This window comes from Micropterus dolomieu, linkage group LG02 (genome assembly GCF_021292245.1).
Source record: "Micropterus dolomieu isolate WLL.071019.BEF.003 ecotype Adirondacks linkage group LG02, ASM2129224v1, whole genome shotgun sequence".
Lineage (NCBI taxonomy): Eukaryota > Metazoa > Chordata > Actinopteri > Centrarchiformes > Centrarchidae > Micropterus > Micropterus dolomieu.
This window is the reverse complement of record NC_060151.1, coordinates 31,117,585-31,140,740: the sequence shown is the minus strand read 5'-3', so window position 1 is coordinate 31,140,740 and position 23,156 is coordinate 31,117,585. Positions and strand designations below refer to the sequence as shown.

The 23,156-nt window shown below is 41.3% G+C and overlaps 2 protein-coding genes across 2 annotated transcripts in view; one reads left to right on the top strand and one right to left on the bottom strand.

Moving 5' to 3' along the window:
- The window catches only part of LOC123967436 (MBT domain-containing protein 1-like), a 28,286-nt gene extending 17,661 nt beyond the window's left edge, over nt 1-10,625 (top strand). The window contains exon 9 of the mRNA XM_046043532.1: nt 10,535-10,625. Within this exon, the coding sequence (XP_045899488.1) occupies nt 10,535-10,625 (91 nt within the window). The remainder of the gene's footprint in view (nt 1-10,534) is intronic.
- The window catches only part of rapgefl1 (Rap guanine nucleotide exchange factor (GEF)-like 1), a 30,266-nt gene continuing 11,733 nt past the window's right edge, over nt 4,624-23,156 (bottom strand). The window contains exons 3-14 of the mRNA XM_046043530.1: nt 21,888-21,985; nt 21,338-21,450; nt 19,541-19,708; nt 19,345-19,442; nt 18,635-18,757; nt 17,676-17,854; nt 16,097-16,187; nt 15,575-15,625; nt 14,745-14,832; nt 12,259-12,323; nt 11,859-11,913; nt 4,624-11,159 (exon numbers count right to left, since the gene is read on the bottom strand). Of these exons, the coding sequence (XP_045899486.1) occupies nt 11,035-11,159; nt 11,859-11,913; nt 12,259-12,323; nt 14,745-14,832; nt 15,575-15,625; nt 16,097-16,187; nt 17,676-17,854; nt 18,635-18,757; nt 19,345-19,442; nt 19,541-19,708; nt 21,338-21,450; nt 21,888-21,985 (1,254 nt within the window). The 3' untranslated portion in view covers nt 4,624-11,034. The remainder of the gene's footprint in view (nt 11,160-11,858; nt 11,914-12,258; nt 12,324-14,744; nt 14,833-15,574; nt 15,626-16,096; nt 16,188-17,675; nt 17,855-18,634; nt 18,758-19,344; nt 19,443-19,540; nt 19,709-21,337; nt 21,451-21,887; nt 21,986-23,156) is intronic.

Genomic DNA, 23,156 nt, shown 5'->3' with positions numbered 1-23,156 from the left:
GGACGTGACAAAGCGTAGGCATCTGACGCCCTGGGGTAGAGAACAGGCTGGATTTGCATATCACAGAAGACTGGACTATTGGCCTTGGTGGAGGTCTGGGCTGTCTACTCTTCTCTAAATGTGTCTTTAATCTGAAGTGCCAACCTTCACCCATCCCCCAAATTGACCCTAAATATAAACCTTCTCCTAATCAGGGATGGAAAGCTGTCGTCCTCCCAGGGGGAGTCTGTTCACCTCCCCTCACACACACAAACACACTTGAGACTATCTTACATTGCAATACATTTGGACCACAGGGACCTGCACGAACACAGCTGTGTGGCCTCTAATGTTACTGAACCCCTTTCCTGTCGTCAGTGGAGAATAAATGAACAGCAACATCCAGAAAGAGTTTGCACACACCAAACCCACCAGATTGCTGCTGTAATTCTATTGTTTCCGTTGTGTGGGCTGTCGTCCGCTGGCTCAGACTGAAATATCTTGAACTCTTAGCATAACGTCTGTTTTGATGCTCAAGTGAAGAATGCTGCTTCTTTCAGCTCCGTCGGATTTACGGAAGGTTATACGTGCTTTTATTTTTCTCTCCTGGACTACTTTAATCTGTCAGTCAGAGCTCCCTTCACCAACACTGCTGCGCACATTTTAACAGGCACAAAGGAACACGAACAGACGACTCTTGTGTTTCGTGTTGATAATTTTTAAAGCAGGACTATATGTGCTCAGGCGTTCCTTCAGATCGGTGGATGCAGCTCTACCCAGCAGATTATGCAACACTCAACAATTACCTGTTAAAACAAAAATGCGAATTTGCCACCTTTAGCGCCGATAGTACTTTGCTCTTGCATAAAGCACCTGTCACGACGTTTGCTTGGTACAAGAGAGGAGAGATGCACTTCTTTGCACTGTTGCAGTGACTGGGGTTGAACTTTCTTTGCACACAGTAGAAGAGGTATTTGTTTCCTTTGGCATGGCTAGTCACTGTTGCTTCTCAAAAAGTTGACTGTTTTGGCCCTCAGTGTGCACTTTGCGTTTTACTTGGTTAAGAGCTGGTTTAAGGCTGCGCGAGCTGCATCCAGCTGTTTTCCCAAAGAGCTGCTGCGGGATTTCTTAAATTGACTGTCCTCTGTGCTGACGTAGAAGATATAATAGCCCCACGTATAAATGCTTTGGCAGATTCCAACAATGTAGAAGGACTTATATCTGGAGTTCTATTTTCAGCGATGAATTGCTGCCATTCTGACACAACATACACCACAAAGAGATGCTTACTTAGTAGAGTAGGGTTCAATCTCCAGTGTCTGCAGGCGGAGAGACAGTCACACTAACAGGAGAGTGGTCAGAAAGAAGCTTGGTGCCAGGTGTGCAGACCACTATTCGGCCCAATATCGTTCTTGAAGACAAAAAATAATCTTTTCTGGAAACAAACCTGATGAAGAGCTGAAAAGAAAGTGTCATCTTTATCAATCCAGGCATCGTACAACTCTAAATCTTTAAGAAAGTTGCCAATTTTCTCACTTTTCTTGGACAAAGTAGGGGGGGGGGGGGTGTACAATTAAAGTCGCCTCCTGCTAGTAAGTACGGAGAAGTGTGGGATCGCGTCGGCGACATGTCGGCGTGTGTGCTGTGCTTTGATCTACGTGTGAAGTAGCGGGCAGTAGAAGAGAAGGGTAGACCAGTTCCTGAGATGGCAGCAGCTGTGCCACCCGCCGGCGCCCTCCTGCTGCAGGACCCATCATTAATAGACTGTTTTGTTTTTCAGGTGGGCTCTTGCTACAGACAATTGAGTGTTGTGTAGGCTACTAATCTTTGTTATTTCACAGACGCCCCCCATAACTTTCGTTGTAATTATTAAGTCCCCTATTTTTGTCTCCAGACTGTTTTGTTTTGTCTCCTGACCATCTCCACTGGACAAGTCTTTCCGTTTTGCTGCCTGATCATAATAAATCTTCGTTAAAACTTGAACCTGTGTCACCTGCTTGACTTTCCACCCCGGGAATTCAAATTTAGCGGTTAGTCCGGCATCACCTGGACGTAACATTCTCCATAAAGATAACCCGACAGAACCCGCAACATTATGTAAAGTAACCGTCAGACATCCATCTCCATAGGCCTCATCGCTGTACCACACAAAGTCTGCAGTTATCTTCCTCATCCTCCACTCAGTGAAAGTTCAGTTTGTGTTTATGCCGTGGAAATAGTGGAAAAAGCATTTAAAGTAGAGCGATCCTTATTCTGCGCTGGGAATCACTCATTCTGCTCAGAAAATCCTCCGCCTCCCGTGAGGTTCTGGAGGAGCGTTCCTCTCCGTTGAAAGTAAAGCATGAAGCCCCCGACATACTTGCCTGCGTACTTTGCGTGTACCTGGAGGATTAAACGTAAATCCACTAGGGGGCAGATCAGGACCGGATCATCCCTCGCCGACACCGGATTATCTTCCTTGACAACCTCCAAATTTGCACAACGTAAACAAACCAAACATAGCGACACTCAGGTTATGATTTTAATGAGACATCGTACAACGATCTCGGTAATTGTGGACTAGCTCCAGGAGTTTTATCGTAAACCTCCTGCCATAAATCTCCTTTTTTAAAATAGGATGCAGAGCCACGCTGGGACTGGAGGCCAAGCGTGGCTCTATTTATTACTTAATTTTAATCAATCAATACATTAATGACAATTTAATAACATATTACCTGTTTCTCAAAAACTAGGAGGTTATTCTCAAAATATTGACTTGACATGAAGTTATGAAAAATGAAAACTCCTTCCTTAACTCCTATTTTTGTAGTAAAATTATACTATACACTCTTACCTACCCTGCGACCCTGTACACAGGATGGATGGATGGACTCTTGTCTACTCAAATTGCAACCTTATCTTGAAACATTTAGTTTATTACAAACCTTTTCTAAAAATTATGACTTAATACTGACATTGTGACATTTATAAAATTACGACGTTCTTGAAATGTTACAACTTTTTCTGGTACATCTGTATCTTACAATAAAATTTTAAGAAAACCTTTGCATATTACAGCATAATTCTCAAACTATAATGTTACTCATGAAAAATTAAAACTTCTTCCATAAAGACATATTTTTGTTGTAAAAGTATACCATATACTACTTTTCTACTCAAATTGCAACCGTATCTTGAAGTATTGTTTTTTAAAATCAAAATGTTTCTGAAAATACCATAATTCTGACATTATAACTGTTGTAAAATTACATTTTCTCATAGAATTAAGACTTTATACTCACACAATGTTACTTTACTTTAATAATATTCAAACGTTTTCAGAAAGTTTTATAACTTTAAATGCTACAGTGCTGAGTGGGGGAAGTTTGTGTGGCAGATAAAATTCAAACACAGACATACAGAGAAGTGAGTGTGAACCAAGACTTCTTGTTGTTGTCCAGAGGTTTTATTTCAGTGTTTGTAGTGTGACAGCAGAAGGAGCAACACGTCTGGAGGAGACGAGACCAGTTTCAAATCGGTTTCTTTCAATCATTTTAGCTGAGCTACAAATCAATTTCTGAACTTCACCTAAAGGCTGCAATGCAGTTAGATTCAGTGTAATTAATAGCTTTCCAATTCATCTGTTTCTCACCAAAATTAACATCTTAAATCCTTAAACGTGTACACTGTCCTGTCTCGGCTTATAACATTTCCTTAGATAAATTAGGATTTCACTTTTTTCCCCCCATTCAAATAATTTTTTTGGCCAATAGTAGCTGAACTTAAATAATTTTAAACAAAATATTTTATACACGCTACCAGACTTGGACAAAAAGATTGTTTTTGCAGATAATAAACATAACGGCACGATAAAGTGCATCAGTACAGTGTGTCAGGGCTGCTGTTAGGGGGCGTTATGTTGAGAATAAAGTAATAATATTCTGGGGGAAAAAACACAAAAAATTAAGAAAATAAAGTTGTGGGGGGAACAAAATTATATGATGGGATAGTTAAATTTTGTGAGAAAATTTCAACATATGGTTTGGATTTTAGTAAAAAAAAAGTTAACTGTGGTTTTATGAAGCAATAGTAATTTTACTAGAAAAAGTCGGACGACATTAAAAACTAGAATAAGTTGGACTATGACGAAAGTTGTAATTTTATGAGGAAAGTCCAAATATTTCAACAATAGAGTTCTAAATTTGTACAAATATTTTAAGAATTCAATTAAATAGTATTTATTTAATGCCAATCCATAACAGAAGTTAACAGAAGAAAATGACAGAATTAAGTCATAGTATGAGACAAAACTTTTCTCAAACTTCTGACTCAATTCTGACATTATGATTCTTGTAAAGAGACAATTCAATCAATCAATTACGGCCCTCTTCTCTAAATATTGACTTCATTCTTTCTTAATGTTTTTTAGTAAAATTATACTATCTACCACTTATCTAATCAAATTGTTACCATCAAAATTCTGACTTTATTAAGACATTATGACTTCTCATAAAATTCTGACTTTATTCTTGAAATGTTACTACTTTTTTTGTTTATCTAGTAATAATTTTTTAAGACAACTTTTTCTTGCAAAATTACAACTTAATTCTTAAAAATTATAATAATTTCTCATAAAATTCAAACTTCTAAACTAAAGTCCTTTTTTGAAGTAAAATTATAATGTATACCACTTTTAGACAGAAATTGCATCCATATCTTGAAATATTTTTCAAAACAATTCTCAAAAATGTCATTATTATTACATTATGATAAATTAAATTTAATCACATATCACAACCTGCTTCTGGTAAAATAAAGAAAAATCACTTAACTATTAATCACACGTCATACATTGAAGCAGGCTAGACTGGTTATTTTCCTGATTATTCTGTAATATGACGCCAAACCTCCAGGCCCCGCCTCCTCCCAGGCCTTTGCTCCAAACACATCGTCTGTCTGACGATCACAGAAATAAGGACTTGTATTGATGTAAACAACCACTTCTGTACAAAAAAACAAACAGAAACAACCCCAAGCTTTAGATAGAAAACAGAACAATCAAACTGAAGAGATTTAACTGTACAATTCATAAAGTCATAAATTCATCATCTTTCTCTTTCTGTCATTACTGTACACTTTCTCGCACACTTTAACAAATAAAAACATCAAATCAAATATTTCTCCTTGAGTTAGTGTCTCTCCCTCAGCTCATACATAAAATAGAGTCTCCGTTAGTATTTGCCTATTAACAGGGTTGCACTATATACACATTTTTTCAGTGTTTTCATCCAGCGGCTGGCCTCGACCCAAGAGGCTGCCCACCTCCAGAAATTATGGATATCAGCAGAATTACAGGCAGAAGCTGCGATTGGTCCGAAACACTGGTTGAACTGAAGGTTTGATCAGGTTAGTTCAACGTTGAGAATTGTTTTGTTCAGGTGAAAATTAGAGACAGTTGGGATTCAGGACTTCTGTTTCTGCCCAGAACTACGGTGGGATCCATAACAAAACGCCAGACACCCAGGAAGTGGTCCTGAGAGAGCCACCGGCAGACTAGTGTTGATGTCATCTTCGCTGGGTTTCACAAACTTTGAACCCGACCAAACCGCCGCAAACGTTTCCACCTCGACAAGACCTTTAACAGCAAATAGTCCTGAAAACTCATCGTGATCTCAGACCGTTCTTCAAATACGTCATGCTCAACTGAAAACATGTCGAAGAACCAGTTTCTACAACTCTCATTTGACGGACATCAGCTTTGCGTCGAGTCCTGCCCCCTACTCTGTCTCTGATTGGCTAACCCTAACCCCACCCTAACCATCGGACGCAACGACTGCTAAACAATCAAGAGAAGAGTTGTCAAAACTCTCGAGTACGCACGATATGCTTTTCTCAAACTCGTGTGTTTGTGAGTTTGAACTCGTGGGCGTTTGAACTTGGGTTCAAGCTCAAACTATGATCTAGAGGGGTTCCGACTTGAGTTTCGACTCTTGTTCCCAGAAATTTTAACTCAAACTCCTGCTCACTGGAGTTCAAACTTGATCTCATGTTTAAGGGAGTTCAAATTCAAACTAGCATACTTAGGTCGCATGCGTTCTTTTTAATCTTGATATATGATTTGGACTACAAACGAAAGTGGCCCAAATCCGACCTGGAACTATGCACACCGTCATACTGAATGAGAGCTGAGAAAAAACATATATAAGGTCTTGTCAAACTGGAGAGGTTCTGGAGGTTTTCAAAATCCAGCAGCATCACGTCACATCGTGTTCAACATCTGTAATGCTGTAAAATAGCTTATGAAAATTTGAGACTTCTGTTACGATCCTGTCCTGAGTTTAACTCCCATTAGAGATCCTCTATTGTAAAAACATAACAGCAACTATTACAAAATGGTTAAGCAGTGCAAAGTTAAAAGGAAAATGTAGGACTGTTGCGTTACAGCAGCCATCGGTTACCCGAGGTGGAAATCATGGTCGATGTTCTCACCTCGTGCAGTGATTTAGTGTTTAAGTTACTCCTTAAATGAAACGTCCTGTTTTTTTAGCCTTGTTTCACCACGGCGTCACAAAGCTGCCAAAATAAGAGCCAGGTTGTAAAATTAAATAAGAAAATAAAACAGACATTATCTCTTCATAGAGATATTACCTGGTCTTGTTCTGACGTGGATGGGAGGTGGACAGGATCAGCCTCACTGAGCTTTTACAAACAGGATGTTATGGTACAGATGGAGTATGACAAAGTCTTACCGTCCACCAGAGCTGAGCACAGACAACATTTTTTAAAACCATTTACACCTTTTCAGGTCATTTTTACAAACACGTGAGCGGTCCTGACTGAAGAGTTTCATCGCAAAGCAAGAAATCGACTGAAAATTTGACCTGTTCTCATCCCAACTCGTCACTTATGGACGCTTGGTTAAGACCCCTTGGTGTCGCTTTTTAACGCCCTTTGTACCCTTTAACGTCGTCTTTACACATGCAGGGCTTCGTGGTTAAGTTAGCTTAATTAAATATGCAATATCCGGTTAGACTTTCAAAATAAAACTAGTGGTTAACGTCGTGAAACGTCGCAGTTTGGTTAGGTTTAGGAAAAGGTTTGGGTTAAAATAACTACGTAACTTAAATCAATGTTGACTTTTTGTTTCACACACGAAACGAACACTGGTCTCCGGGTGAAAGCCTGGTTTCTGACCCACTAGCCCATCCGAACCTCCACTTCACTGTGACCTTTCTGTTATGTATAATATGCCTACTTTTAGCGTTCAGCAGTGGCACTAAAGGCTGCCATGTGCGTTGGCGCCAGACGCCGAAGGACACGACAAAGCGTAGCTAATTTGGGAATGAGAAGTGGTTGTATAATTACTTTGAATGTTTAACACAAGGTAAAGCCTATAATGGAGAGGGGCTCACACACTCATTAAGTCAGTGTAGTAAAATTACCTTTTTGTCACAATATTATAACTTTTTCTTCTTTCTTTTTTTATAAGATGGTGGCTTTGGTCTCAAAAGCTCTGGGTTTGCGAGCTGCTGGAAGGCTTTCACTATGATTTCTTTCTAAAAACTCTTCAGTGCACGACTCTGGCTCCAAAAACCAAAGTAAGACAATGTTTCCATGTGGACAGCTGGACTCAGACCTGGTGGTGATCACAGCAGAAAAACAACAACTCTGTAGATTTCTATTAGTACAGTAAATATGATTGAAGTGTGATCAGCTGTACAACACAGAACCAATCGATCGCAACACAACTGGACTCAACTGAACCAAACTCTACTGAAAATCTAGAATAAAGAGTAAACAAAACCTCTCTGTGTCTCTGAGCCCTGAGGTTTGGCAAAAGTGCTTTGTTGCTGCGATAAGTTGACCAACCAGCTTCACTTCCTGTCGCTGTATTATTGCCTTGGACCTCGACCCGCCAATCCACTGAACTGACCAATGGCAGGGCAGCTCTGTGGGGCTGACTGGGTCATTCCTTACAGCCGATTGGTCGTTCAGTAATTAGATCCCAAACGCTGAGAGAAAAAAAAAAAAAATTCCTGTCGACTCTTTTCGATGTTTGTATTCATGTCTCTGGTATGTTGTCATAAACACAGCTGATTATCAGTTCAGTCAGCTTGTGATTAATTAAAGGACCATACCTGTGTTTTTTTGCATGTTTTAGCCAATTTACTCCAACTCTCTCCACACAACACTTTCCAAAACAGACTTGTGTGTTTTAGATTTTAAGTTCATTATAACACTTTTGTCATTAAGGTAGGAGTTTTAAGTCAAACTTTTATTAAAGCCTCTTGATTAATATCTACTGATATTACGACTGACGACTGAAATGAAAGCTGAAGCCAACGGCTGCCTGGAAAGAACTAGATGTAAAACACTGTGTGTGACTGGTTCAAACATTAAAAAAACACCAGTATGGTCCTTTAAAGCGAGTGTGAAAACTATCGTGTGGGAATTTTCCAACTCTCCTGTTGAATCATAAAACACTGTGAGAGACAGTTAATGATAATGTTCTTTGTCAAAGTCCTGAAACAAAAAGAAGAAAAGACCGAAGAGCGTCTTCAGGCTGAAACTGAGATCACGTTCGGTAGAAAACCAGCATCTACACACTCTGATCCAGCGAGGAAACATCCAGACCGTCCTCCACTAACTAATTCCCATCATGTGATGAGTCCACGAGCGCACCGTGACCGACCCAAACGACCGTCAGTGAACGCATCGTCATATTTCAGGATGTAACTTCAGCCAATCCAGTTCAATTCCAGTGTTTCAAACCTGCCACCAAACAGGAAGTTGGATCAACCAGTCAGCTGTTTGACGTGCGGCGTTTGATGATATTTGGGTGTCTGCACCCTCATCATAACGGCCTTCACACTGTGTAGGTCCGTAGAGATGTTTACGTGCATCCTCGCAGAAGTACCGTATTGACCCAAATATAACGACGACCCTGACGATTAAACAACCTCGGCTTTTTCTGAAAATGTCGTTTTGAAGATACAAAATATGTCACAGGTTTGAAAGACGGAGAAAGGAAAACATTTACAAAAAGTAGAGAGACCATCGCTCAACGGGGGAGGAGGTCTGAGACACCACTTATCTGTGAGCGTGACCGTAACCTTCCTCACACAAACCGACCCATGATGCAACACTCTGTGGCGAAAAAACAATATCTGATGCGCTATTATATTCGGGCCAATACGGTAAAATTCTTGTTTCTCATGAAATGGCGGTTGGACGACAGGGTGGAGGCCTTTCATTGGAGGGTTCAAAGGTCAGCAGGTGTCAGTCACGTGGTCAGATTGTCTCTAGTCTGATTGGTCAGCCGCCACAGGTGGAAGGAAAGTGCAGAAAGTCAGGAAAAAGGAAGTAACCGAGTCCAACAACATTACGAGGATTCATTTCTTCGTCGCTCAGAGCAGCGACTCGTCTCTCTATCGGCCATCGTCACTTCCTAACATGCAGCCAATGAGCAAACACACGGCTGCCCGCTGTCAGCGGTTTGGACATGATGTTCGCATGCAGTTTTCAGCGTCACGTTTAACTCTTTAATATATACTTTAATATAAATGGCTGTTTTGAATATGTAAAGGGGGCGTTTTCATGCTCAAGTAACGGGTGTTCGAGAAGATTTACTTTATATCAACACAATACTGAAGTCATGTCACGTGACCAAGTTTATAAACTTTTGAATGCCACCTACTATTTAAAGTAGTTCTTTATCTCTTCAGATGAGGGATGTCACGAGGACTGATCCTCCGGTACCAAGTCGATACCAAACTTTTTGTTTTTCTGTAGGAGATTCAACATGTGGATCTTTTATGGGAACTGTGATGAAGTTAGTTTAATATTTAACATTCGGCCGGTTTCCGCTGCTGTTACCTTCAACAGCTCCGTCTGAAAGCCTGGACTCCTCCCCGTTGTGTTGGAGATCTAATTCAGGCGGACGTTTCACAGTTTGGATCGACTCAAAATCACCAAAGATGACGATGCAGCTTGCAGCGCGAAGAACGCTCCTGTTACTGTGGGAGGAGTTAGGGGCCGTCTGAAAGGGGCAACTCGATGCATTTCAACATAGAAACCTCAAACTACACTTAAACATTTCACACCTGTAGGTTTGGAAAATTAATGTAGTAATTATGCACATTTCAAGGTTGCTCATTCATGAATATATTGACATCAAACCACCTCTCGTACCTCCTGAACGTCCTCCCACAACTTGCACAGCTGTTAGTTGTTTTTTGTAAGGTTCAAATTTTTTATTAAAGGAGCGTATGTTCATGATGGAAGTTATTGTTTAGTTTTTTACTGTGGTTTTTCACGGGTATTGGTATCGACTGCTAAATTTCTAGTATCGTGACATCCCTATTTCAAACTGTTTGTTGGACTGTTGAATCAATTAAGTACGAGACTTTATTGATTCTCTTGTCTTGAATAAAAAAGGATTTAAAAAGAAAAGCAGTAATGCTTCACTGAAACTGTTTTATCATCTAAAGGCACCGTTTGCTCACACGGCTGTATGTTAGGATCCAGTTTGAAGGCTGCTGAGTTACGGCCGATTGTCTTCAGTCTGTCTTTGCAGAGTACTCACAGAAGACCTTTCCGAACGTCTCAACAATGGATCCCGCAAGAACGACGACGATTTGTCGCTGAAGCAAACTCTGCTTCACTGAAAAACGTTTCCCACCGCGCGTCTCTGCGTGTTAGTGGACGTGAGGGTTGTGGCAGCGTGGCGGCCTGGACAGCTGCTGATGGAGGGACGAGGGAGGAGGAGCGGCAGGTGGAGGGAAAGAAGAAGCAAAGTAAAAGTCTATGGACAGTCAAGCTCGTGGATGAAGGAGGTGAAGAAGCTCCGCCTCCTCCTCTGCTTATCAAGAACGTCTGTTGTATTTGTTTTTGTTTGTCTCAGGTCGACGAGGACGAAGAGGTTGTAGGTTTTCACTCCTTCCATCGCTTTTCCCTCCTTGTCTTTGTTGTTTCGGGACACGAATTGCTTGAACAGAGGCGTCTGATCGTCGTCTTCCTCCTCCTCCTCTTCATTTTGAGTCTCTTTCTCGTCCTCACCAACCTCAGACGTCTCCTCTATGTGTCTTTGGGCTCCAGTTTGCAGGACATGTCGAACAGCAGGTTCTGGTTGTCGATCACCTGTAACTGACGGACGTAGGCCTTCGTCTGCAGGTGGGAGGGGGACGTCTCTGTATCCATGGCTACCAGGTGACACAGAGAAACAGGGATGTAAGAGATTTTAAATCCATCCTTAAATCTATTATGAATTGGTGCAGTGACACAATATCACCACCAGATGGAGACAAAGCTCAACATATGTGCTTAGGAAGCAGCTCCTTCCTTCACAATAAAAGCATTTTATTGTGTGTATCACAAATCCAGACTACATACTCATTCTGTACAGTACGTACTACATACTCGCTCTGTGTACAAACATATCAACACGTTACCTTTTTATACCAACAGGAAATGAGACAATCAAAATGTTTTTCTTAAGATTTGATCATTCTTTTTAGTTTTACCAGATTTTGTGGGCCCATAATTTATGTATTTCTTTCTTTTGTGCAGTGCATTGTGGGAGGACAGTGTCCACCAGCAAAAAAACTTTATTTAGTGTGCGCACTGTCCGCGTTGACGAAACTTTATTTAGTCACACACAACCAGTACAAATTCTTTAATTACTGAATCAACCATTCATTTTATAATTTAAGTACATTTTCAATTCATATACTTTTACTGCAGTATTCCTAACTGTACTAAAAGTAAAGCCCGAATACTAATCGAAGCAAAGCTGCAACCAAACTCTGTGCTATTTCTGCCTTATTTTAGGTCACAGCCGCAGCATTGACACATGAACAGGTGAAACCATTACATAATGTTATAATGTGTGTGTGCGTTACCTAGCTGGCTGCTCCTGTAGCGTCTGATGATCCTCACCATCTCTGCCACTTTATGCTGCAGGAGGAGGAAGAGAGAAGAAACAGATGCATCTCATATTTATTTGTTTCAGTCTGCTTCAGTAAAGTTGGTGTTTTTAAGTTTCTCACCAGATTTTCCACGTTTTAGTTTCTGTTTGTGCAAATCTGAGCTCTGCCCCCTTTATAAACTCACGCTGTGCAGTCAAACATTGTTGGGTCTCATGCAAGAAATCGTACACGTCATGTACAGAAAGTCTTAACATCTTAAATAGTCTATAAGAATTAAATAAGAGTTATGGTGCCTAAATGTCAATGAATCTGCAGCTGCAGTGGCATTTTCTTGTTCTTCGGGGGTACTTCTGACTCTGACTGATCCACTCACCATCTTCTCGAAGTTGACGAGCTCACCGTGAAACGTCTTACAGCTCTCGTGAAGAAACGTCAAGTCTGACAGAGAAACGGGAAACAAGGCGGCTCATTAATTAATCCATCAGTTTCTGTACCTACCAGTCATTTCAACATGAGAAAACAGGGACCAGGTTTAAAAATACTGAAGGCTAAGGAACATGTGTCGTTAAAATGATTATATTTAGTCGTTTATTTATTATTTAGGTCGTCATATAATTAGAAGATAAAAGATTGTCTTACTGTTACACCTTTACATGTAAGTATTTGTGAATCTTGAATATGACTGTAAGTCGTTGTTTTAGGTTCTGACACCTCTAAGTTTATGTGCTGTCTTTTTTGTGCTTGTACTATCATTAAGTAGGCTACGTAGTTAAAGGTCTAGTGTGTATTTGGGAGGATCTACTGACATAAAAGCAATATTATTTACATAACTATGTTTTCAGTGGCGTATAAAGACCTTACATAATGAACGGTTAGGCTTTTATTACCTCAGCATGAGATAATTCTATCTACATACACCAGTGGTAGTCGTTTGGTTTATTAAAGTAAGAAGAGAAGTGAAATTTGGACAAATGGAGGACCACACGTATTATTTAGCTCAGAGCCGACAGAGCGTGTCGGCCACTGTAGCTTCTCCTGCTCGCTTACAAAGGGAGGGGTGAGCGGTGACTGAGCCGTGGGTTGCAATTCACAACTTTCACCACCAGACGCCACTAAAACTTACACACTGAACATTTAAAGAGGTGGTATTCTGCTCATTTTCAGGTTCCTCATCTTATTTAGAGTTTGTACCAGAGCAGGTTTACATGGTTATATTTTTGTCATACTGCACATTGCTGCAGCTCCTCTTTTCAGCCTGTGTTGAAGGCTTCGTTTTAGCTATGGAGTGACACATCTCGTCTCTAAATGATCTTTGTTGGGAGTTGCACATGCTCAGTTCCTAGTTAAGGACTACTAGCCAATCAGAAGCAGAGAAGGGCGGGTCAGCAAGAAGCCGGTAAACAGCTCGGGTTAAGCCGTACTGGTCTGGACTGGAGCGAGAGTTTCAGAGCGGCGAGTTATTAATCTGTATCCATAAAGTTTTAACTGAGCTCTGTCTCTACATCACAGGAACAACTTTATGTCCACTGACTGCCTGGAGGGTAGCTAGTGTTTGGAAGGGAGAGGAGAGCTGTGAGCTGCAGCTCGCTGTTTCTGAGGGCGTGTCGGAGTCGCCGCTTGGCGAGCGTTATATGAGGCGCGTTTAGCTTTCATCCCTGTGATGTCACAGGGATGAAAGCTAAACGAGCTGTTTTCAGGCAGCAGAGTTTTCTGTGGGAGATGGGAACTCACTTTGGGTTTTTTCACTTTGCAAACCTGTTACATGCACAAAAAAGGTCTATAACTCAATAAAGGAGAGGGAAAAAGATTATGACCTCTTTAAATGGTTTCTTTTTTTGTCTGCGTTAACTGTGTTTATTGATGATTTACAATCAGGACTCTGCACAGGGTGTTTAATTTTGAAAAATGACCGGATTCTCGGTGTCGTTCAGCCCTAACACGACGCAGGTGGACTAGAAAGGCGCTACGTATATACGTGTGGAGCATTTGCCATTTCAGCCCCAACAAACTGATTACTGAAGCTGAAAATCCATTTTGGCGCAGTTCTTTTTCTCACCACAGGGCGCAGCTGAGACTGAAATCTTCTAATTATAGCGTCAATATTAATCCCTTCTTTCTTTCTTTCCTTCTTTCTTTCTCTTTTTAACCACTTCATTTCCATCCTTTCCTCCCTCATCATGTCTTCATGGATGTGTTACCATGGAGACAGAGAGCTTAAGGCTGCACACACACACACACGGCGTACAGTGTGTACAGTAATCTCATTTAAAGTCTTTTGAAACTGAATGAGTGAAAGCAGAAAACGTGTGTGTGTGCGTGTGTGTGTGTGTGTGTGTGCGTGCGTGTGTGTGTGTGTGTGTGTGCGCGTGTGTGCGTGTGTGTGTGTGTGCGTGCATGCGAACGCCTGCTGGGTTGAATGAGTGCAGTTGAAGACGAGATGAAAAGAAAACGGGATGAAGAGGAGAGTCTTTGAAGTGACTGACTGTGTGTGTGTGTGTGTGTGTGTGTGTGTGTAGCAGGTTAACAGTAACATGGAGCTGATTAGCCAGAAGTGCTAATTAGCGAGGTGCAGCTAACGTGCTAACATGTCTGCGCCGGCTTCACATCTGGGTCCACAGCTGGAGGACAAACAGTCTCAGAGGATGAACTGAAGATTTCTAAATGATCCAGGAATGAACTGATGACCCAGAATCAAAGTCTTGTTGAGGTGGTTTAGTCCTTGATTCTGTTTCAGGAGACTCTCAAGGGACAACAAGACCGTCAGAGGCAAAACCTCAGCAGGATACTGTTTGGTTCCCTAACGGAGCTGATGAAGAGGAGAAAACTAAACCAACCTCAGCATTCACGTCACGGCCTCACCTTTGAGCAGCAGAGGTGTGAAGGGGATCAGTGGAGGTCTCAGGCTGGTGATCAGGTCTCTGTAGGACTTATGGTTCCTGGAGGGGTCCTATAGGTTCAGATCAATACATATCAATCATATTCCTTTTTATTTTCAATCCCAAAGAGCAGAATCATTTCTTTTACCACAGACAAATCTAAGTTTCCTTGACATGATGCTGGTGTCTGTCGATGGTTTGACCTCCGACAACTCGTCACAAAGGGCTGGGTATCGTTTCAATTCGATCCAGCATGAGATGCTGGTACTTTTAGCGTTAGCTGTAGCTGGGAGAGCGCGACCCGTTGACCACGGTGAAGCGTTCCTTCAGATTTACGCCGTGTTGAAGGAAACACTTCGTCGTGTCGGAGCTGCTTCCTGCCTCGCACCAAACCTCCTTTACTGCAGCTGTTGCATTTTGCTGCGTCGTTCTCTTTTTTTAGCGAAGCTGAGCCAAACTTTGGAGCGTTTGCTGCGGTCCGCCGCGGTCCAGGACTGGAAACAGAAGGACTCTCTTCTTCAGGCTTTGTTGGCGTAACAAATGAGGTGACGTTAGGTCGGCGTAGCAGCTCCTGGCAGATCAGAGACACTTTGATGGACTGTAAAATGTTCACTGCAGTTCAGTCAGGAGCTGAGATATGCAGGAAATTAGGAACCGCAAATGCACGGGTCTTGTCCAAATTATGGTTCTTGGTATTTGGTACCGTATCTAACCTGGAACCGGTTTTCGATACCCAACCCTGTGATCACATCAGCATCAGTTCAACAAGCTCAGTGATGATGAGGACGGTGACTTTCATCATCAGAAACTCACCGCGATGCTCTCAAACTGCTGAAACTGCTTCCTGAACTTCCCCGGGAGACCCTGAACACACACACAGGTTAGATCACTGTAACGCTGTAGCGTATTGATCGGTCGGCGCTGTGGATGCCAGATCTGTGTCTGACACTTTAAAATCACACAGCACCAATAAAACAAGTCACCAAATCTAAAGATCACAGTAAACAATGGAACCTTTCAGTGAAAACTAAACTGTCACAAATTTACAGCTACAAAAACCAAAAGAATCAACACCACCCAAAACATCTTTAAGACATTCATTAATTTCTGGAGGAAAATCTAAAACAGGCGATCAGTTAATTGTTTAAAAGTGACCAGATGATGATGAGATGTTTTCTCCTCTTTGTGCCGAGCTTCTTTCCTTCACATCAACAATCAATATTCAGCTCAGAGGTTTATGTTAAGGGACTCCAAACACCTGTGACCATTGTTTTCTCTCAGAGGAGTGTTGGGCTGCATGAAGGTAAGGCTGAGCTTGTCAGGTGAGTGCTGTACCTCCCAGGTGAGTCGCAGTCTGTTGACAGCGGGGTTGTCCAGACCCAGAACCACAGCGAGGAACGACAGCAGGTCCTGCTGCTGCTTACAGCTGAAACACAGAACGGCTGATTTAACCTTCACACACAGACGGCAGCGAGCGAGCGAGCGGGCGGGCGAGGCCTGTTACAGTCGAGTCTTTGTCACTCAGAAAAATCACACTTTAAGGTATCATGAGCTCACCTGCTCTGCTCACAGCTCTCTAAACATTTTTATACGATGAACAAGAAGACAATGACCCGATGTTATAAAACCTAACATTAACCTTTTGATTCATGAATTAGTAAATCACAAAGTAATCATTTTTTTATGTTTTTTTTTACTTGTAAACAAGTGAAAAACTATGCCTATAAACTAATATATTTAATTATGAAATGTGTCTACCGTGCATCAACAGCATTTGATTCAGTGGAACTCAATATACTGTAGGTCCAAAAAACTATATGTTTTTAAAACATTTACTAAAAGCAAGTGGTCTTAATATACATCAAAATATTCAACCACAAATTATATCATAATTTTAAATAAGACATAAAATAAGGCAGAATAAACCCTTTGGTGCAGAACGTCCACTGGAGTGGACAGATGTGTTTTCAAACACAGAACAAAACGTAGAAGAAATATATCATTAAAATTTCAAAGTATTTTTAACATCTTATTTAGTTGAAAATTTTTTTTTTTTTTACTGGTCTGGTTTCCTGAGAATAAAAGGATTTGTCGGTGGACGTCAAGCATGGAAGGGTTAAAAAAAATAAAAAGAAAAAGAAAAGAAAGTTTGACTGACAGTCCAAAGAGATTAAAAGTTTAAAATGATATAAAACAGAGAAAAGCGGCACTTCCTCATAACTGGAGAAACTGCTGCCTTATAGTGCTTAATTAATACCAAAAAACAATTTAACTGTTGGAGCTAAATTATTTGTTTGTCAGTTGATTAATAGACTAATTGTTTGATCAGCAGGTTTGATTATGTCTTTAGCAGAATCCCCGGTACCTCCTGTGCTCGTGTCATTAAGAACATCTGGTCTCTTGTGTGAGACGAGACATTTGTAATGACACGAGTTGATCTATGCTGCTTACCCGCTGATGGTACCAGCTCAGCTCGCCTCGCCTACTGTGCCCCATCCTCCATTGCAGATTTAATACCACCCTCAACGTAGCTGGTCATTATAGCGATGCCGCACGAAACTAGGACTGGATATTGGCGTGTAGAGGTCTCCACGGTGAGATTCTTATAACACATGTGAAGTATGGGACAGATTTGATGTCCTGTCCATTTACATACTACTTCCATTTCAACGGCGAAACATCAAAATTCAGCGCCACGCCACGGACACGCCCTTTGATGAATCCTAAAATGTTTCGCAAATTGGCATCACACATGCCTTTAGATCACACTGCCCAAATTTGAAGACAATCCGATCAAATCTGTAGGAGGAGTGCGTTAAAGGATGGAGCCCATAAAGTGACGATTCGAGATGAGCTGGTACCATGCGGTGGGAGAGGCATGATCTCCCTGACGCAGCGTCCTGTCTGCACTCACAGCGCTGCGATCTTGATGAACTTGCGGAGCAGCTGGATCCTCTTTGGCAGCGACTGACACTGCAAGATCTCCGTGGCCACCCAGTGCTGCACCTCGCTGCAGCGCTGCAGTACCAGCTCCAGGTTTAGGGGGCGCCAGCGGGACTGCTCTCCGTGAAACACATAACACACAAACTCCACCTGCAGGAGACACCAACGACGAAGAAGACAAAACAGCTGTAAAGTCTCCTGAAAGGTCTTGTTTAGCCATAACCCATAGAAATTCTGTTTACTGTCACAGAGGAGAAAAGAAACCAGGAAATCACATTTAAGACGCTAGGAATCAGAGAATTTAACTTATTTGTCTTAAAAAAGGACTCTGAACTGATAATTCGATTATCAAAATAGTTGGCAATTAATTAATTGTTGCGACTCTAGTTATTTTAAACCATTACTTAATTGAATTTACAGAACAATTACTGTACTATGATATATACCGTTACCAAGATATAAAATATATCTACCATAAATTTTTTTTTAAATAAAATAAATTTTAATATCCCGGCTTTTATTTGCTTGAGTTGTGGGGAATCTAACTGATCTAACGATGTACTTAAACATTTATATTTGCAGCTTTGAAGCAGCTAAAGCAGGCGACCCGGCGGGCTTTAAGAGGTTTTATAAATAGAACTTCTATAAAAACTCCGACCAGGCTTCAAATCCAGACCTGCGTTTATTTGTCAAAAACTTTTTCTACACCAGGCCAGTAAAGGGGACAAGCGGCAATTTGAGACTCTGCTTTTAATTGAAGTTTTACAATATATACACTCTGCTACAAGAACGCCCAACCCTATAACTTAAGGAGTCACAGAGTCAAGTATAACGTCACGTATGGCATATTGTAGGGAGCCGAGTTTTTCAGTTTTTGTTTGTATTTAAAATTCTACATGATAGAGAGTAACAGAATCCGGATTCACTGACCTCGTGCACGCAGCTGAAGAGCTCCCAGTCAAACACCACCAGCTGATTGGCCACCTCCTCCGCTGACATGTCGTGGAGTTTGCTGTCACCCGGCGTCCAGTGGATCTCCTCAGGAAGAGGAAGCTGAGGGTGCAGGAAACCAAACCGTTATAAAACACCACCTGCTCCCTCTGGAGGCAATAAACCCCCCAGGCCTGCAGGGGGCAGAACAGTAGAAATCCTCCTATGGCCTGCAGGGGGCAACTCCACTTTCCTAATGAGTTTATGGTCTCAGTCGCTAGTTTCAAGTCTTCTTCAACACGTAAACATGTAAATCTTGTTTTATACCTGTTAGCCAAAATTAGCATCCCGGTTAATATCACAGTTAACGTGAATTACAGATGCACCTTGCTAAACAAGCTAGCTAGCTCCACCCTCTTGTCCAAATACGGTCACGTCTGGTTCCAAAAAAACAAGATGGCGATGGACAAAATGCCAAACTGGAGGCTTTAAAACGGTAGTCCAAACGGTAGTCTTTTGAGACCAAGTTTTTACCATCCTTGTATCATCCGTTTATTAAATATTTGGGGCATCAAAACTTTAACATGACTGTGTTTCTTTTTTTCATTTTGATGAATCTAATAAACGAGAAAACCTGTTTTTATGTTATCTTGTTGGCAGCATTTGCTGTACACTCAATTAGTGAACCAATAAATAAATCAGTTCCTCACCAGTGAGTCGAGCTCAGAGGCTTCACAGGCAAACAGGTGAGTGTTGACTCCCAGCGTGGTGAACACGGCCTCGTCACTGGGACGAAACACGGCTTTCTCTGAACACACATTCATGAACAACATTTAGAGAAACAGCTCAGTGATATGAAAATCATTGTGCTCATCGTGGAAACTGAAGCGGTGACTGTAGTCTGACCTCCGGCTGATGTGACGGCCACCAGAATGAGGTTTCCGGGCAGGACTGGTTGGTCTTCACTGTACTGGAGTTTCTCTCTGACCAGAGCCAGAATCTCTCCGACCCGACAGGACAGACGACTCCGGATGGTGACGTAGGAATGATCTGGAGTGTAGACCCTGCAGAAGACTAGACACACAAGTACACACAAACCTTAGCTTTGGCTTCTAGTTTCTATTAGCTTACAGTTAGCTTCTAGGTCCAATTAGTTTAGATTTAGCCTCCATCAGTTTAGATTTAGCCTCTAGGTGCTATTAGCTTACAGTTAGCTTCTAGGTCCCTTTAGTTTAGGTTTAGCTTCTATCAGTAAAGATTTAGCCTAGGAGTCCCATTAGTTTAGATTTAGCTTCTAGCGCCTGTTAGTTTAGTTTTAACTTCTATGTTCTATTAGCTTAAAGTTAGCTTCTAGGTCCAATTATTTTAGATTTAGCTTCTATCAGTAAAGATTTAGCCTCTAGGTGCTATTAGCTTACAGTTAGTTTCTAGGTCCCTTTAGTTTAGGTTTAGCTTCTATCAGTAAAGATTTAGCCTCTAGGTGCTATTAGCTTACAGTTAGTTTCTAGGTCCCTTTAGTTTAGGTTTAGCTTCTATCAGTAAAGATTTAGCCTAGGAGTCCCATTAGTTTAGATTTAGCTTCTAGCGCCTGTTAGTTTAGATTTAGCCTCTAGGTGCTATTAGCTTAAAGTTAGCTTCTAGGTCCTATTAGTTTAGATTTAGCCTGTAGGTGCTAATAGCTTACAATTAGCTTCTAGGTCAAATTAGTTTAGATTTAGCTTCTATTAGTTTAGATTTAGCCTCTAGGTACTATTAGCTTACAGTTAGCTTCTAGTTCCCTTTAGTTTAGTTTTAGCTTCTATGTTCTAATTAGCTTAAAATTAGCTTCTAGGTCCTATTAGTTTAGATTTAGCTTCTGATAGTTTAGATTTAGCCTCTAGGTGCTATTAGCTTACAGTTAGCTTCTATGTCCCATTCCTTTAGATTTAGCTTCTATCAGTTAAGATTTAGCTTCTAGGTTCATTAGTTTTGATTTAGCTTCTTTAGTTTAGGTTTAGCTTGTAGCTCCTATTACTTAAGCTTTAGCTTCTATGTTCTATTAGCCTAAAGTTAGCTTTTTATTTCATGTTCCAAGACCCTGTGCTTCCTGTCTGATAGGTAAGATTATGAGTATCATTGCATTTGTCATATATACATGGTAAAAATACACGAGTCATACAGTTTCAATTAAGTTAACTTTTGGGTTCTTTTAGCATACAGTTAGCTCCTAGGTCCCATTACAGTAGATTAGCGTTAGCCTCTCCTTAGCTTAGAGCTAGCTTCAGAGTGTGCCTAGCTAATATTTAGCTTCTAGGTCTTGACCCCAGACTCTGCTCAATTAAAACAAGCTGACTACAGAATGTGTTGTTAGCTAACAAGATACAACATGTAAATCAGACGGCCTTGGAAGGTGGATTTATTATTTTCTTTTGATGAAGCTAGGCTAACAGTGCTCTCAGTCTTTGTGCTAAGCTATGTTAAACAAGTCCTGGATTTGTGGCAACTGTGTGTGTGTGTGTGTGTGTGTGTGTGTGTGTGTGTGTGTGTGTGTCCTGGGTGTGTCAGATTGTGATTTGTATATCCAGACCTCAGGCTGCAGGTGTGTTTGCATTTCAGATGTGTGTTTACAGATAATACAGCGTAGTGAAGCTTTGGTATTTCTGTCCACGCACGTGTGTGTGTGTGTGTGTGTGTGTGTGTGCGTTGGGTTTCAGTGTGTCGTACTCTCGTCGGAGCCCCTGAACGCCTCCCTGGGCTGCAGACAGGCGTCGATGCGTCTGAAGTGTCTGAACAGAGGACGAACCTGCTTCTTCCTGCTTTCCTTCTCCTCATTCGAGCTAAACACACAAAGACAGAAATAATTTAAACAGATTAACTTGTTGCTTAACTCGAAACATTAAGTCATAAATCAATCAAATTATTGTTAGAAGTTTAAGTATCAGCAATTAGCTTCGATATTTTTTATTAAACAACAACAACTGACGTCTGCAATAATAAAAATTAAATCATAAATAACATCTACAGGCAACTTTACAAAGAACATTATGCAATAAATACATGAGCAAATAATAAATTATATGTGACACATGAGGAAGTAGCTAATAGATATTTCATTAATATGTGACAGGTATATGATAAATACATGGGAAAAATATGATAATCACGTCGTTTACAAACATCATGTGTGACAGACTTGACTTGGGGTAACCAATAGCAACGAACAAGCCGTGAGGCCGCTGACGAATCAAAACACCAGGGTGTGTGTGTGTCTTACGGGCAGTGTAAGATCTCGGTCCATCTCTGCAGTTTGAGGACGTCCTCCACCAGCTCAGGATACCGACTCAACTCCTGGACCGCACACATGTACAGCTCCTACACACACACGCACACGCACGCACACACACGCACACACAGGTTTTTAGTCCAGCTTTACGTTTTTCACTGATAAAAGATACGTGGGTGTAACGATGCGTGTGCTGAGCTGAACCCGTCTCCCGTTGCTGTGACAACCCTGAACATCCCAGAAACAAGGCGCCAAAAAACAAAAACAACAGTTCCCGCCCTGCAGAGCTGTTAGCACATGTGTGTGTGTGTGTGTGTGTGTGTGTGGAGATAAGGAGACGTTAACGGGAACTTCTGCTGTTTTTCTTTTTCTTTCTGTTTGACAGGATCTGATCTGTAACTCAGACGTTTTCCTCAGGGTCTGTTATCAGGAAGCCAGTGAGGACGCACACTCAGACTGTGTGTTACGTTGTGTATTATGTGTGTTTTGTGTGTTACGCAGTGTGTGAGTTATGTTATGTGTGTTATGTTGTGTATTATGTGTGTATTACAGTTTGTTCTGTTGTGTATTAGGTGTATATTACAGTGTGTGTGTGTTGTGTGTATAATGTGTGTTATGTTGTGTATGTCTGTGTGTGTTATGTTGTGTATTGTGTGTATAGTGTGTATGAAGCAGAGCCCGACCGATTTATCGGCCGATATGAGCTAATTGCATTTAATCGTCATCGGCCGTTTATAACAGCAGATATATGACAATTAAAAAAGAAACAGATTCAGATCCTTCACTCATGACATGAGTGTTGCATAGTTTGCCCACCAGAAGGCGCTGCAGCTGCAGCTCCTGTTAACAACACTGCCTCACCACAAAAACCACAGAAGAAAACAATGAGTCGGTCTTTTGTCATGTTAATTACATGACTTAAATAACTATAATAAAAACAGACCCAGTCACTTCTCCTGAAAACATTCATGACTTGCTAACCCTCCCGTTTTCGCTGCCCTCCCCCGGCTTCCTCTCGGCTCACCGCAGGTTAATGTTACAGTAGTTGGGTGTCGGAAGCTGCTGACAGACGTGATTGTAGATTTATTTCAAACAGTGTGGCAGTTCTAGCGAACGGTCCACATTTGTCTCTAGTTCATCACTTCTAAATATTCTCTAAAATCACATAACGTTACAGCAGCTAACACTGCCCGTTGCTAAATGAGCCACAAAGCTAATGCCGTGTTTATCAGTGGAGGAGCGCTAATGAACCGTTACACT